The sequence below is a fragment of the Xenopus tropicalis genome, chromosome 5, assembly GCF_000004195.4.
Source record: "Xenopus tropicalis strain Nigerian chromosome 5, UCB_Xtro_10.0, whole genome shotgun sequence".
NCBI lineage: Eukaryota > Metazoa > Chordata > Amphibia > Anura > Pipidae > Xenopus > Xenopus tropicalis.
Window position 1 is genome coordinate 33,442,798 of NC_030681.2, and position 12,864 is coordinate 33,455,661.

Genomic DNA, 12,864 nt, shown 5'->3' on the forward strand with positions numbered 1-12,864 from the left:
ATAAAAATTCAGGGTATAGATATATATACCATCGGTCACACGAAAGATTGTTCCCACCCTCCACTGACGTTCAGGGCTGAATCATCAGATATGGAGGTAGAAACAATAGAAATTCTACCTCCTTCTGCTGATTCAGCCCTGAACGTAGATTTTGCTTGGGCGCCTTCAATTGCACCTGATCAAAATCTTTTAACCCACCCGATCGGCGAGTCGACCCATATCCGCAGCCTTTTGCGATATTGGTCGCCTCGTCGAGCCACCATAGACGCACCAAATATCGTACGAAACGAGATTTTGTGCAATATCATCGGTGTGTGTATGGCCAGCTTTAATTGCGCTCCCAGGTTGCAGAAGTATCAAGAACAGGTATCATCTGGCATCTGGGGGTTTTTTTTTTATTTTTTTTAATTTTATCGACTACATCCCTAGAGCTGCCGTGGGTGTAGTTTAAAATTGGGGAGTGGCCAAAACTGGCTTCCATTAGTGGCCCTCCATCATGTATGCTAGAGAAATTCCGGCCCTCAGCCCTGCAGAAGTTGGACAGCACTGTTCCAAAGGATCCAAGCTATCTTTAAGTCTCCAAAAGACTTAATTGCACCACAGAAAAACTGTATTTTGTTTTACATCCAAGAGACATTCACATGAGCACACAATTAATAGACGCAAAGTGCTTTTTTTCAAAGAAAAACTCCATCCTTGCATAACAAATTAGTTTATTAAAACATGTATTATGTCAGTTAAAGATATGAAAATGGCCTCCGTGTTTATAGACAGGTGTTAATAGGTGCAATAACACCATTAAAGCAGTAACATCCATTTGGAATGCAAAGAAAGCTAAAGGGAAAGGGATTTTTAATCTTTAAGCCTGAAAAAGAAAACAATAAAGAAAAAGGAGAATTCGCATTCAGAAAGGAAAAGAAAGGTGAAGGAGAGCATAAAGGGGAAGAACAATAGAGAGAACCGAAAGGGGGAGGAGGAATAGGTGATACAGAGGAAGGGAATTGTAAATTATGGAAAAGTGTAAAACAGAAGATGATATGGTGAAGAGATTAAAAGGAGCGAATGAGAACCGATAGAGGGATACAGAAAGCATGGAGTCCTGTGCTAGTAGCTGCCACATATACTGTTAGACTTGTGGTGCCTGGCACGCCTAACTACAACTTCGCTTCATTTACAGCACAACCATAACAGGCGCGCTTAGGGGCGCTAAAAGACGTCATCAGGCTGCGCCCACAGTGACGCCAGTAAGTCCCCGCCTCCCAGCGGCGTTTTGTTCTGGAAGTTTCAAGCGCCGGGTTCTGACAGCCGCATACTATCCGCTGCCATCCTCCCTTGTGCCCGACCCGCTTCCATCGGGGCATCACCTCCACACATCAGGTGGCACCGCCAGAGCCAAAGCAGTCACGATGCCGGATAATTCTGCGCCCAAAGTTGTAGCCTCCGCCGGAGGGGCAGGGAACGGCGCCGGGAAAAAGAAGGGTGCCTACCAGGACAGGGACAAGCCGGCACAGATTCGCTTTAGCAACATCTCTGCGGGGAAAGGTGAGAGGAGAAGGGTCCGCAATGGGATGCAGCATCCCCCAGCTACACCGTTAGGGCCATTAGTACCAGCACTGAGCCATAGGCCGGTCCCACCCAGCCGCTATAAAGGCTTTCTACCCAGCATGCTTTTGTGTATGGCACCCCTAGCTGGGAGGAGAGCTTAATGTTTGTTGTACTGTCGGCAAGGCGTTACTGCGTGTGTGTTTCAGGGATAAGTGTAAAGTCATTGTTGTAGACCTGTCACATTCATTACAACTCCCAGCAGCCCCTGTGAGCACAGGGTGTGGGCTAGGCCGCGCCTCTACTGTCAGATGTCATAGCAGTACCTCTCCAGTGCCCCTGTAGTATTTAGCCAAGAGATCTGTGCTGTACAACACTGCAGGCCTTTATAGTCTTAATATGTTAGTAAAGGGTTAAACAGGGTTTTCCAGCCACTGAGATCCTCCAGCCACTGAGATCCTCCAGCCACTGAGATCCTCCAGCCACTGAGATCCTCCAGCCACTGAGATCCTCCAGCCACTGAGATCCTCCAGCCACTGAGATCCTCCAGCCACTGAACTACACCTCCCAGCATCCTGGTGCATCATTCCGCAGCAATGCACATTGCACCTTCCATTGCATATCATATATCCTCATACTATCATTTAATGGTTAAAATTAGGATGAAGTAGTGGGAGCTCTTTAATTGTGGTTGAGAGAGGTACTGGGGGGAGAAGGTAACAGTGGGACAGTTCTGACAAAAAGGCATAAAACCAAAATGCAGGGAAGGTACTGAGAGTCATTTGCAGCTCACTCTGTCCTTATTAGGAAATGATTTCTCCTATATAGAGACATGGCAGGGTGCAGGGCTTTGTTCCTAACATTTATGTTGCCTGGTATTATGTTTCTGGGGATTCATTTGGCTCAAGTTTGATTTCATGTAATGGTGGGCATTCTGTGCGCCTCTTGCAGCAAGTTAGACTGTGTAGGTTTGGTTGGGCAGCTCAGACAATTTCTGCCGCCTTATATAGGAGAGGATCATACAAACATTCTATCAGATCAGCATGTCCCCACTGTATATTTTACCTGTAAGGTGTGCAAGTGGATAGGGACAGGTTCAACTCTCATGCAGCCATTGACCCCAAAAGAATAGTTTTGGCCATTTATTAAGGTGCGCAAGTTGCACTCTGTCCCACTGTTCTCCCTGTAGTCTGATTAGTTTGGTAAATGGCAAGTTCTATGACACTTTTTTAACAGTTTTTATTTATTGTTTAACTGGAAAGGGGTACAGGAGAGAGGGGGGGGGGGAAAGGGTTTTGGTACATTGGTACAACGTATTAATGATACAAAAACATGTAATTCCTTTACAGCCAGTCACAAATATAATATACATGGGTTACATCATCACAATGATTTAATATGTTTTAACTGCACAATATACAGGGAACTGAATCCTGTCTTTGCTTGTGTGAGTGCAGGGCTGTGATTGGCTCTCCCCCTCCTACTGTGCTTCTGGCAGGGACCGTTAGGACACTCTTCATTTCAAACATGGTCAGAGAAGAGAGAATCTATAGGGGCCATTTTTACAGATAGGGTTCATTTTAAACACAAAGAGAAACCAGCACCATATATTATTCATAATTGCCTACAATATTAAGGTTTTTCCCATTTATCCAATATGTCTCCTTTAATTCTCTGGATTATTGGTCTTTGCAGCTGTTGCTGATGCTGTCAGAACCAGTCTGGGACCAAAGGGCATGGATAAAATGGTAAGTTTGCCGTTTAAGCTACATGTTTGTGTATGTGTGGAAAGTATTGGTTTTGATGTTGCTATCTTTATTTTACTTTAAGATTCAGGATGGAAAAGGAGATGTGACCATTACAAATGATGGTGCAACTATTTTGAAACTGATGCAGGTTTTGCACCCAGCAGCCAAAATGGTAAGAAACATTAAATGCTAATCCCTTTGCTAAAATCAGCCTGTTTTAAAGTGATACCTACACATCCCTTTCAGAGCTAATCAATTATACAATATTCATTACTAAAGAAACATCTTGTACAAAAGTCTTCCAATCGCCATGTGTAATACCGCAGCCCACGGTGGGCGGAATCTGCCACACACAAGGCTCGGGTTGGCACAGTTTAGAGCAGTGCTGTCCAACTTCTGTGGTACCAAGGGAATTTTTCTGACCTACGTGATGGAGGGCCAAAATTGGAAGCCTGTTTTAAATATTTCCCTTTTTTAAACTGCACCCACTTCAAACCACACCCATGTTATCACAAGAGCTTTTAAGACCATCCCCACATTAATGGTGGTAGCGCAGCAAAATCCCAAACAGTTGGTGCTCAGTGTAGGGATATCACCCTTTATTCATGTGTACAAGAAAATATGATTGGATATTTTCCCCCATGTCTTGGTTTTTGTTTTTTGTGTTGAAATAATATAATTGACCAGGTTGCTTAAGCTTTGTGAATATAAGATGGCAATTTACTATTATTACTACTGTTATTTACATGAATTTATAAAGGGTAGACCTATTCTGCGGTGCTGTACAATAGATGTGTGCATGCATCAGACACAATGTTTACATAAAAATATCAAATATTGCAGACAGTAAAGGTATATTAAAAAACAAAAATTTTGGCCTGGTAATACAAGAAGTGGGTGTTTGCTTGATTTGCTGGTCATAAGGTTGGCCAAGTCAGAATGATGCAAATGTTCACACCTCGTGGCTTTGCAGTAATTGGTCTCGCAGTTGTGCAGAAGTGCTTTTTTTTAAAAAAATACTGATTTGTCTTTGCAGCTTGTTGAGTTATCTAAAGCCCAAGACATTGAGGCTGGAGATGGAACAACCTCAGTTGTAGTTATTGCTGGAGCCCTGCTTGATGCTTGTGCCAAGCTTCTACAGAAAGGTACTTTTTTGTTGTAGGATCTAATTTGTGTTTCACTGTAATTGTTCTATAAACTTTGTGTGTTTTTTGTTTGCATGTCTTCCTTCAGTAATATAAAATGGCTTTTTTTCCAGGTATACATCCCACCACCATTTCAGAATCCTTCCAGTTGGCATCCGATAAGGGTATAGAAGTTCTTACCAACATGTCCCAGTCTGTTGAATTAAGTGACAGAGAAACTCTACTTAACAGTGCAACAACATCCCTGAACTCAAAGGTGTGTGTAAAGTTAATTATTTGTTTTGTACAGTTAATATGTTAAAAATGTAAATATAAGTATATACAGCTATAATCTAGAGTGCTTTGTTGAGTCTAACACTGTACTAGGATTACTTGTTTGATGTAATAATTGACTCAGGTATTGTTGTAACACTGGTTATTGTTTCCTTTTGGTAAGGTTGTGTCCCAGTACTCAAGTTTACTTGCTCCAATGAGTGTGGATGCAGTAATGAAGGTGATTGATCCACAGACAGCCAACAGTGTGGATCTTAGAGATATAAAAATTGTCAAAAAACTTGGGTAAGAAATTATTTTTTTTTTTTATGATTACAGCATCTTGTCAGACAGCAGTGACCTCATACAAAGTGTCTGCATATCACAAGATTTCACGAACAGGAAAATGATTGTCAAGCATGCATGAAATCTCTTATCTTTATTGAATGATATCCAACATGTCCTTCTTGGAACCTTTCCTCAAAGATAATACACAACAGTGATCATCCTTAAAGGAGAAGGAAAGGCTAAGTCACTTGGGGGTGCCGAAATGCTGGGCATCCCCAAGTGACTTAAATCACCTACCTTTTACCCGGGCTGGTGCCCCTGTTAGGAGAAAACCGCACCAGCCCGGGGTACCTGGAGCGATCGCTTCCTCCTTCCGTGTTTCTTCTGCGGCGAATTCCCTGGGCTGGCACATGCGCATTAGAGGGAAAAGCAGACTTAATTAAAGTTCAGCTTTTCACTCTAATGCAGAAGAAGAAATCGCTCGTAGCTACCCCGGGCTGGTGCTGTTCTCTCTTAACAACAGGGGCACCAGCCCAGGGTAAAAGGTAAGCGATTTAAGTCATTTTGGGGTGATAACATTTTGGCACCCCCAAGTGACTTAGGCTTTCCTTCTCCTTTAAGGCTGCTGGCAGACGGGGAGATTAGTTTCAGCAATAAATCTTTGCTTCCGTTGGTGACTAATTTCCACAAAATGCATTTTCACTGGCATTTAAGTAAGTCGCTGATGGGAAAACATATACAGCGCTTTGTTTATCTGACGTTGCCTTGTGGGCAACTAATCTTCCCATCTACTATGACCATATAAGTCTTAGGAGGGACCAAAACTTTGGTTAGGATGTCATACATTTAAACAATAAACATTTTTTCTCACTTGATATATTATGGATGTCCTTGTTTAAATCATTTTGTTAGTATGCATTGGCTTGAGCTTGTGTATTTGTATAATATGTATGTCGTGTGTGTGTGTGTATACATACATACATACATACATGTATGAATGTCCTGCCAGTGCTATTGCACTGCATGCTATTTGTGGAACTTTTGATTACCTTTTACTGACAGCTTTATTTTTACCTCAACCTATTTTTTAGAGGAACCATTGATGATTGTGAGATGGTTGATGGCCTTGTGCTCACACAGAAAGCGGCAAATACTGGAGTAACCCGGGTTGAGAAAGCCAAGATTGGGCTGATTCAGTTCTGCTTGTCAGCTCCAAAAACAGATGTAAGTGTCTCATGTGACATGCTTCATGCTCTAAATAAATATGTATAAGAAAACATTGAAACTACTGACCAGCTTTTTGATTTCTGCTTATTTAAGCTTTACAGTGAAAAAAGTTCCATTAGAAATGTATGGGGAAACCTTTCAAGGCATAAACCTTAATGGTAGTAACACTCTGCTGAGAAACAGGGCACCCATTTTACTGGTTAAGTGCATTGTCACCATGGGGCATTAAAGATTAATCTCCTGCTACTAGTTATTGGTTTCTCGCTTTTGATGGTACAATTACTGTGGGTTGTCAAATGTTAGGTACCCCCCAATGATTGTAATCACTTTCCCGGTACCCCAGGCTGGTGTTCCTGTTATCAGAAAACGGTACCGGCTCTGAGTACCTACAACACGGTTGATCCTCTTCCTTCTGTCTGTTTTTTTTTTTTCCGTGATCCCAGGGCTGACGCATCCACAGTAGAGTGAAAAGGCTGGCTTTTTCGTTAAAGTTTGGCTTTTTACTCTACTGTTCAAGCGGTGCAGAAAAGGATCACTTACTCGCAGGTACCCTGGGCCAATGCAGTTTTCTGCTATCAGGAGCACCATCCTGGGATACCAGGTTAGTGATTACAATTACTGGGTAGTGCCTAACATTTTGGCACCCCCCCAGTGAGTGTACCTTTCCTTTTCCTTTAAAGCTTAAAACGAAACAATGGTTTAGTTGTTGGCACTGAACTTTAGTTTAATAGGGCAGGTCACCTAGTTCAGTGCAAAGCCTGTGTGGAAACTATGTTCAGTGCACTTGTTCATAGAACTTTTAGAACTAACAAGACCTTCTTATGCCCTTGGAGAAATTTAGAAATAAAAATGACTGCTTTTAATTTACAGATGGACAATCAGATTGTGGTTTCAGACTATGCTCAGATGGATAGAGTTCTGCGGGAGGAACGAACATACATCCTTAATCTTGTGAAACAAATCAAGAAAGCTGGTTGCAATGTGCTTCTTATTCAGAAATCAATTTTAAGGTAGCTAATAAGACAAGATGGAAAACAAACCCTTCTGTGTCTAGAAATCTATTTTGGTGCTATGGCAGCAATGTGTTAGGGTATCACTTGTATAAGATTTATTACCTGTTATTCAAAAACATTCTTAAAGTAGATTTGCTTATGTAATACAGAACATTGAGTTCTATCATTTTGTTTTCCTTATTAGGGATGCTCTTAGTGATCTTGCTTTACACTTCCTGAATAAGATGAAAATAATGGTGGTGAAAGATATTGAGAGAGAAGATATTGAGTTTATATGTAAGGTATGTCATTTGAAAGTTAGATTTTTTTTTATTACCCCCCATGGATAATGAAATACACAAACTGACATAAGCACTATCCACTTATTTAAAGGATTACCAACACAAATAACATAAAAATGGCTGTTCTGTCAGTATCTGACTGGCTTGAGCTGCTTACTCAAGCCAGAGCTCTGGTAGGTGAGGTCTGACCACCTCTCACTATACAAGCTTGGTGTGGCTGTACTGGTAATACAAACCAATAAACCTAAACAAAAGGCACCCCTAAGATAATAGGTCCTGGGGATGATACAAGAATATTGGCACTTTTTGCAGAAACACATGTGTAACAAGTCTGCACACTCTTTCTGCATTTCAGTTAGCTAGACTGTCACTTGACCTCTTGATTCAGGGGGAACCATAGCCAGCAGATTTCCTTGTGACACCAGGGTTCTAATGAACTGAACAGCAAACACGTTATGGCTGAAACATTTAGACCCACTATGAGCTATATGACTGTTATTTTATTCTACATAGAAGGCAGGGTTAATGTTTTTTTTTTTTTTTTTTAACATTTTTATAGACAATTGGAACCAAACCAGTTGCACACATAGACCAGTTTACTGCTGATATGCTGGCATCGGCTGAACTTGCTGAAGAAGTTAGTCTGAATGGTTCTGGAAAACTAGTTAAGGTAAGGGTTTGTTTACTTTGATGTTGCTAGTAGTTAACTTTTCATAATGCAGGGTGTGATGGTTGTGGTTTTGTAATTATAGATAACTGGTTGTGCCAACCCCGGGAAAACTGTTACAATTGTTGTACGTGGTTCCAACAAATTGGTGATTGAGGAAGCAGAACGCTCCATTCATGATGCCCTTTGTGTTATACGCTGCTTGGTAAAGAAAAGGTATGATTTTTTATCTTGCTTTTTAACTATTCTTTCACAGTCTCATATGTATCTAGTGTGCTACTTTGCAAATGCACTGTATGGGATTATAAAGCAGAAGAAACCAGAGCTTTTAGGGCAGAGGCACATTAGGTTTTTTTGCGTCACACAAAAATATCCTTGTAATAACCCCAAGTCCGTAAAACCTTGCAGTGAACATTTTTCCACAATTTTGTGCTTTTACTGAAATGCTTACAGCAGTCACAGTGCTTTCCACAAGAGGGTAGATAATTAAAAACGTTTGCATATGAGCCATTTAGCCACAGTTAAGGAATATCTAGGGCAAAATTTCACAGTAATTGTACTTTAAGGATGAAGATAGACAGGGCTATTAGTCACCATCATTTTTATAATCCAGCCACGGCGACTAATTGCCACCACTAAAAGATGAGCCAACTTCTACAACGTGGTTGCGACTGTTCTTTGTTGCCGCAACTGGGGTTTCTTAAAAAACGCTGTGACTAATTGCCCTGTCCGTCTTTTCCCTATGGACAGGGACATACAAGGAGATTAGTCTCTCACAGAAGAGAAGATTTATCCTGGGCTACTAATGTCCTTGTGTGTCTTTGCCGTTTGCTGGACATCAGGCTGATGGCCCATGGAGCGAGTTAATCACCCGCGATAGATCTTTACTACGAATCGATGCGTAGGCCTTTCAACCGCGACTCCTATTGTTGCTGGTGGAAAGGCATTTTGGCGCAGTTAGTCACCTGCAGTAGCAGAGATCTATCACGGGCACCTAACCTCCCCCTCAGTGGGGCGAGTCCAACAGTTTGGAAACCATTGCTTCAGTAAGTACAATTCTGCCTAAAAATTGGTAGAGATAGTGGTTCTTTAATTTGAAACAGAAATAGCAGTAGAGGGGGGGAAGCTTTTATATTGTAAGGGCAGTGAGATAACATATTGCATCTCCTAATACTTGCCACCCAGAGATGCCACAACTGACCAAAGTTGTGATTAATCAAAATAAAATAATAGGTAGAACTTTTTTAAAAAAAAAAAAGTATTCTGCATTGGGTATCTGTTAAGTATGTGTGTGTTGGCTATGTAAAGCAACCCTTTTTACCATTTCAGTGTTTTTCGAATGTATGTCGGTAAACTTCTGAACTGTGTTTTATTTTACCCATTTTTATTATTTATCAGCACTTCATTTAAAAGCCAGGCAGGGCCGTATGTGTTAGCCCTGATAGAGGTTTCCCTTATATGGAATAATTGTGTTAATTCTAAGTTCTGGCAGTACTCTCATGTTTAGTTTTTCCTGCAAACTTAGGCTGACTTGCACTCACGGGAAATTTTCATCCTGCAAGAAAAATCTGAAATGACTCCTGCCACACCTTATGAAAGCAGAGCTTTCAAGTTTTTCCAACCATATCCCTGGGATTTGGCAGGAACCCTTTGGCTTAAAGGACCCAGTCCTCTATCACAACAGTTTAAAAAATTAAATAATTTGTTTTGGTAATGGAAACTGCAGTGAGCCAGCCTACTCATGAAGCCTGGTGCCCTCATCCATTTTCTTCTGTTTTATCAGTATGCCCGGTCCCACGTGATGAAAAGCAACCTCACAGCATGGTGATGCAACCTAGATGCAAACATAGATGCTGATGTTGCAAGTATTTTCATGATCAGTCCTGTAGAAATGTAACACTATTTTGCATTTATTAGAGCTCTGATTGCTGGAGGCGGTGCCCCTGAGATTGAGCTATCCCTGCGTTTGAATGAGTACGCTAGGACACTGAGTGGCATGGAGTCCTACTGTATCCGAGCCTTTGCAGATGCCTTGGAGATTATTCCTTTCACTCTGGCTGAAAATGCTGGACTCAACCCCATATCCACTGTAACGGAACTGAGAAACAGACACGCACAGGGCGAAAAAACAGCCGGAATTAATGTCAGAAAGGTAAAATCATCTATACCTGACTGTTCTCTTCTGTATATGTTTTGTTTTTTATTGCTCAAAATTACCTTTACTTCTGCAGGGAGGAATTTCCAATATTTTGGAGGAACTTGTTGTCCAGCCCTTGTTGGTATCTATCAGCTCTCTAACTCTGGCTACAGAGACTGTGCGCAGTATTCTCAAGATTGATGATGTGGTGGGTATCGTTTTATTGTTTCATTTAAATACTTTATCACACAGTCTGTGGTATGCTATGGTATTGTGAGAAGTAGGAATTACAGTTGGATTGTATAAATCTATGGCTGGGAGGTGTTATCTGTTCCAGCTGGTGGTAACATTTGCATTAGCCTTACTCCATCTCTTTGCATTCGCGCACAGTTTTTTGTTTTGCTGTAGGTAGTTTGGGGTAGAGTTTTTTTTTTTTGTTAATTTTGTCACCATATATCTTTTTCTTCATTGTAAAGTATGATTTTGTAACATTTCAGTGAATAATTTTCCGAATTCTTCTTTTCTAGGTGAACACACGATAAACTTCTTATATGCCATTTAGTGGATGGGTCTGAAAAAGTGACCCAAGCAACCACCGTGGAGATCAAAGCTGGCTACTAACACGCGTTGTTCAACTACTTGTCGGCACTTAATTTAATAAAATTCTTACATAATGACTCTAATAGTTTGATTTTTTTTTTAAGTTTAGGATTTATAGTTAGGGCTCAGAATGTAATTTATGCAACCACTTAGGCCTTAAGAAGGAGGCCTGGATATTTTACAATCCCCTCAAGTAGTCTTTAGTACAGGTATGGGACCTGTTATCCAGCATGCTCAGGACCTGGGGTTTTCCGGATAAGGGATGTTTCTGTAATTTAGATCTCCATAACTTAAGTCTGGCAGAAATCATTTAAAGATTAAATAAAACCGATAGGATTGTTTTGCCTCCGATAAGGATTAATTATATCTTAGTTGGGATCAAGTACAAGGTACTGTCTTATTACAGAGAAAAAGGAAATTAAAAATTGGAATTATTTGCTTATAATGCAGTCTATGGGAGATGGCCTTTCCGTAATTTGGGCTTTTCTGGATAACTGGTTTCCGGATAAGGGATCTCATGCCTGTAGTAGCAAACAGTATATAGAGTGTTTAGTGGGTGACCAAGCTCATTCATTTTGTGCTGTCTCTTAATTGTGTTCTCAAAATCAGTGCTTGTTATATTTGCAATGTTCTCTTTTTTTTTTTTTTTTTTTTAATATATCCCTGCCCACATTTTTGGGCAGGTGCAAGTCTGTGTCTACAACACCCAATCAGACATCAGCTGTCTGATCCGACCATAGATGACATTTGAAGCCAATAGTAGTTTCTGCGATAACACTGGTCCTAACCTGTGAAAGGGGCAGCTGTTAGACACTGAGTAACTGGAACTCCAGTATGTCTCCAAGAGGCATGGTTTGCATTGGAGGGGACTTTAAAGTGTGAAGGAAAATGAGTAATTGAAAAGGGAACATTTGCTAGATTGTCTAGGTGCATTGTGTGGTGATGGTTGTATGGCAACACTAACTAACCATTCACTCAAAGACCACCACAATGTGTTTTGGTTCTGTAATGCACAAAAGTTGACATAGTAGAAAGACTTTACCATTTATGCCCATTACTGCTGAGTAATTAGGGCCTCATAGTTCTGTTTACACAGGAATGCAGATTAGTTGCATAAATGGCATCAATATCAAGTGCAGCATATAAACAAATACAAAGAACAGTGGATTGCTTATATGCTAATACCACTCTGTGACAGTCTCTAGGAAGTCTTTTGAAGGCTCATGGGATGTGTTACACAATTTTAAATTTGCTCATAGAGCTATTATACAATTTACAAGTAATTTTCTTTCCAAGATAGTGGTTTTACAGCTCATATGAAATGTATGCAGTAAACAAATTGTAAAGAAAATGTTTTATTTCAAATAGATCTATATTTTCACTGCTAGTATGCACTGCATTATTTTCCCTGCTAATGTGTTATTGGGGCACCCAATGCTCAGGTGAGGGCTGGGCCAAACCACATAAACTTAATTTGCAGAAGCATCTACAGATTCTTCTCTGCTCATTTCCATTGCCCCTCTAACAATAGAACTAAGCAGAAAAAAAGAATGTAAATTGCAAAAGTGCTCGGAAGGATATTCTGAATGATTTTACATTAAAGGAGACATATTGGATAAAGGGGAAAAACGCTAATTTTGTAGGCAATTATGAATAATATATGGTGCTGATTTCACTTTGTGCTAAAAATTAATCCTCTCTGTAACAATGGCCTCTTTATTGGAGCTCCCTATAGAAATGAAGAGTGGGCGTGTCCCAACAGTCCCTGCCAGAAGCACAGTAGGAGGAGGAGAGCCAATCACAGCCCTGCACTCACACAAGCACAGACAGGCTTCAGTTCCCTATCAGGTCAGCCTAGCTGCTGATTGGTTCCTATCCTACAGTGCAGTTTATGGAGGGCCGCTGGCACCCCCTGCACATCCAAAGAATTCAGCCAGCAGGAAGTGGAACAGATGGGCGGGGCT

General features: G+C 40.9%; 1 protein-coding gene across 2 annotated transcripts; it reads left to right on the plus strand.

Moving 5' to 3' along the window:
* Positions 1 to 1,217: 1,217 nt before the first annotated feature.
* cct4 (chaperonin containing TCP1 subunit 4) lies at positions 1,218 to 10,983 on the plus strand. Of its 2 annotated transcripts, NM_001006851.1 has the most exon segments (14): positions 1,306 to 1,542; positions 3,238 to 3,290; positions 3,373 to 3,462; positions 4,327 to 4,435; positions 4,549 to 4,691; positions 4,872 to 4,993; positions 6,067 to 6,199; positions 7,073 to 7,212; positions 7,400 to 7,496; positions 8,056 to 8,166; positions 8,249 to 8,379; positions 10,081 to 10,315; positions 10,395 to 10,508; positions 10,828 to 10,983. In NM_001006851.1, coding segments are annotated over 14 exon segments (1,629 nt in total). In that variant the 5' UTR covers positions 1,306 to 1,406; the 3' UTR covers positions 10,843 to 10,983.
* Positions 10,984 to 12,864: the final 1,881 nt, after the last annotated feature.

Coding starts and splice junctions, on each gene's coding strand:
- cct4 (XM_012962893.3), top strand. CDS start 1,407: ATGCCGGATAATTCTGCGCCCAAAGTTGTAGCCTCCGCCGGAGGGGCA. Junction 4,994..6,066: donor AAAATTGTCAAAAAACTTGG/GTAAGAAATTAT, acceptor CCTATTTTTTAG/AGGAACCATTGATGATTGTG. Junction 6,200..7,072: donor TGTCAGCTCCAAAAACAGAT/GTAAGTGTCTCA, acceptor TTTAATTTACAG/ATGGACAATCAGATTGTGGT.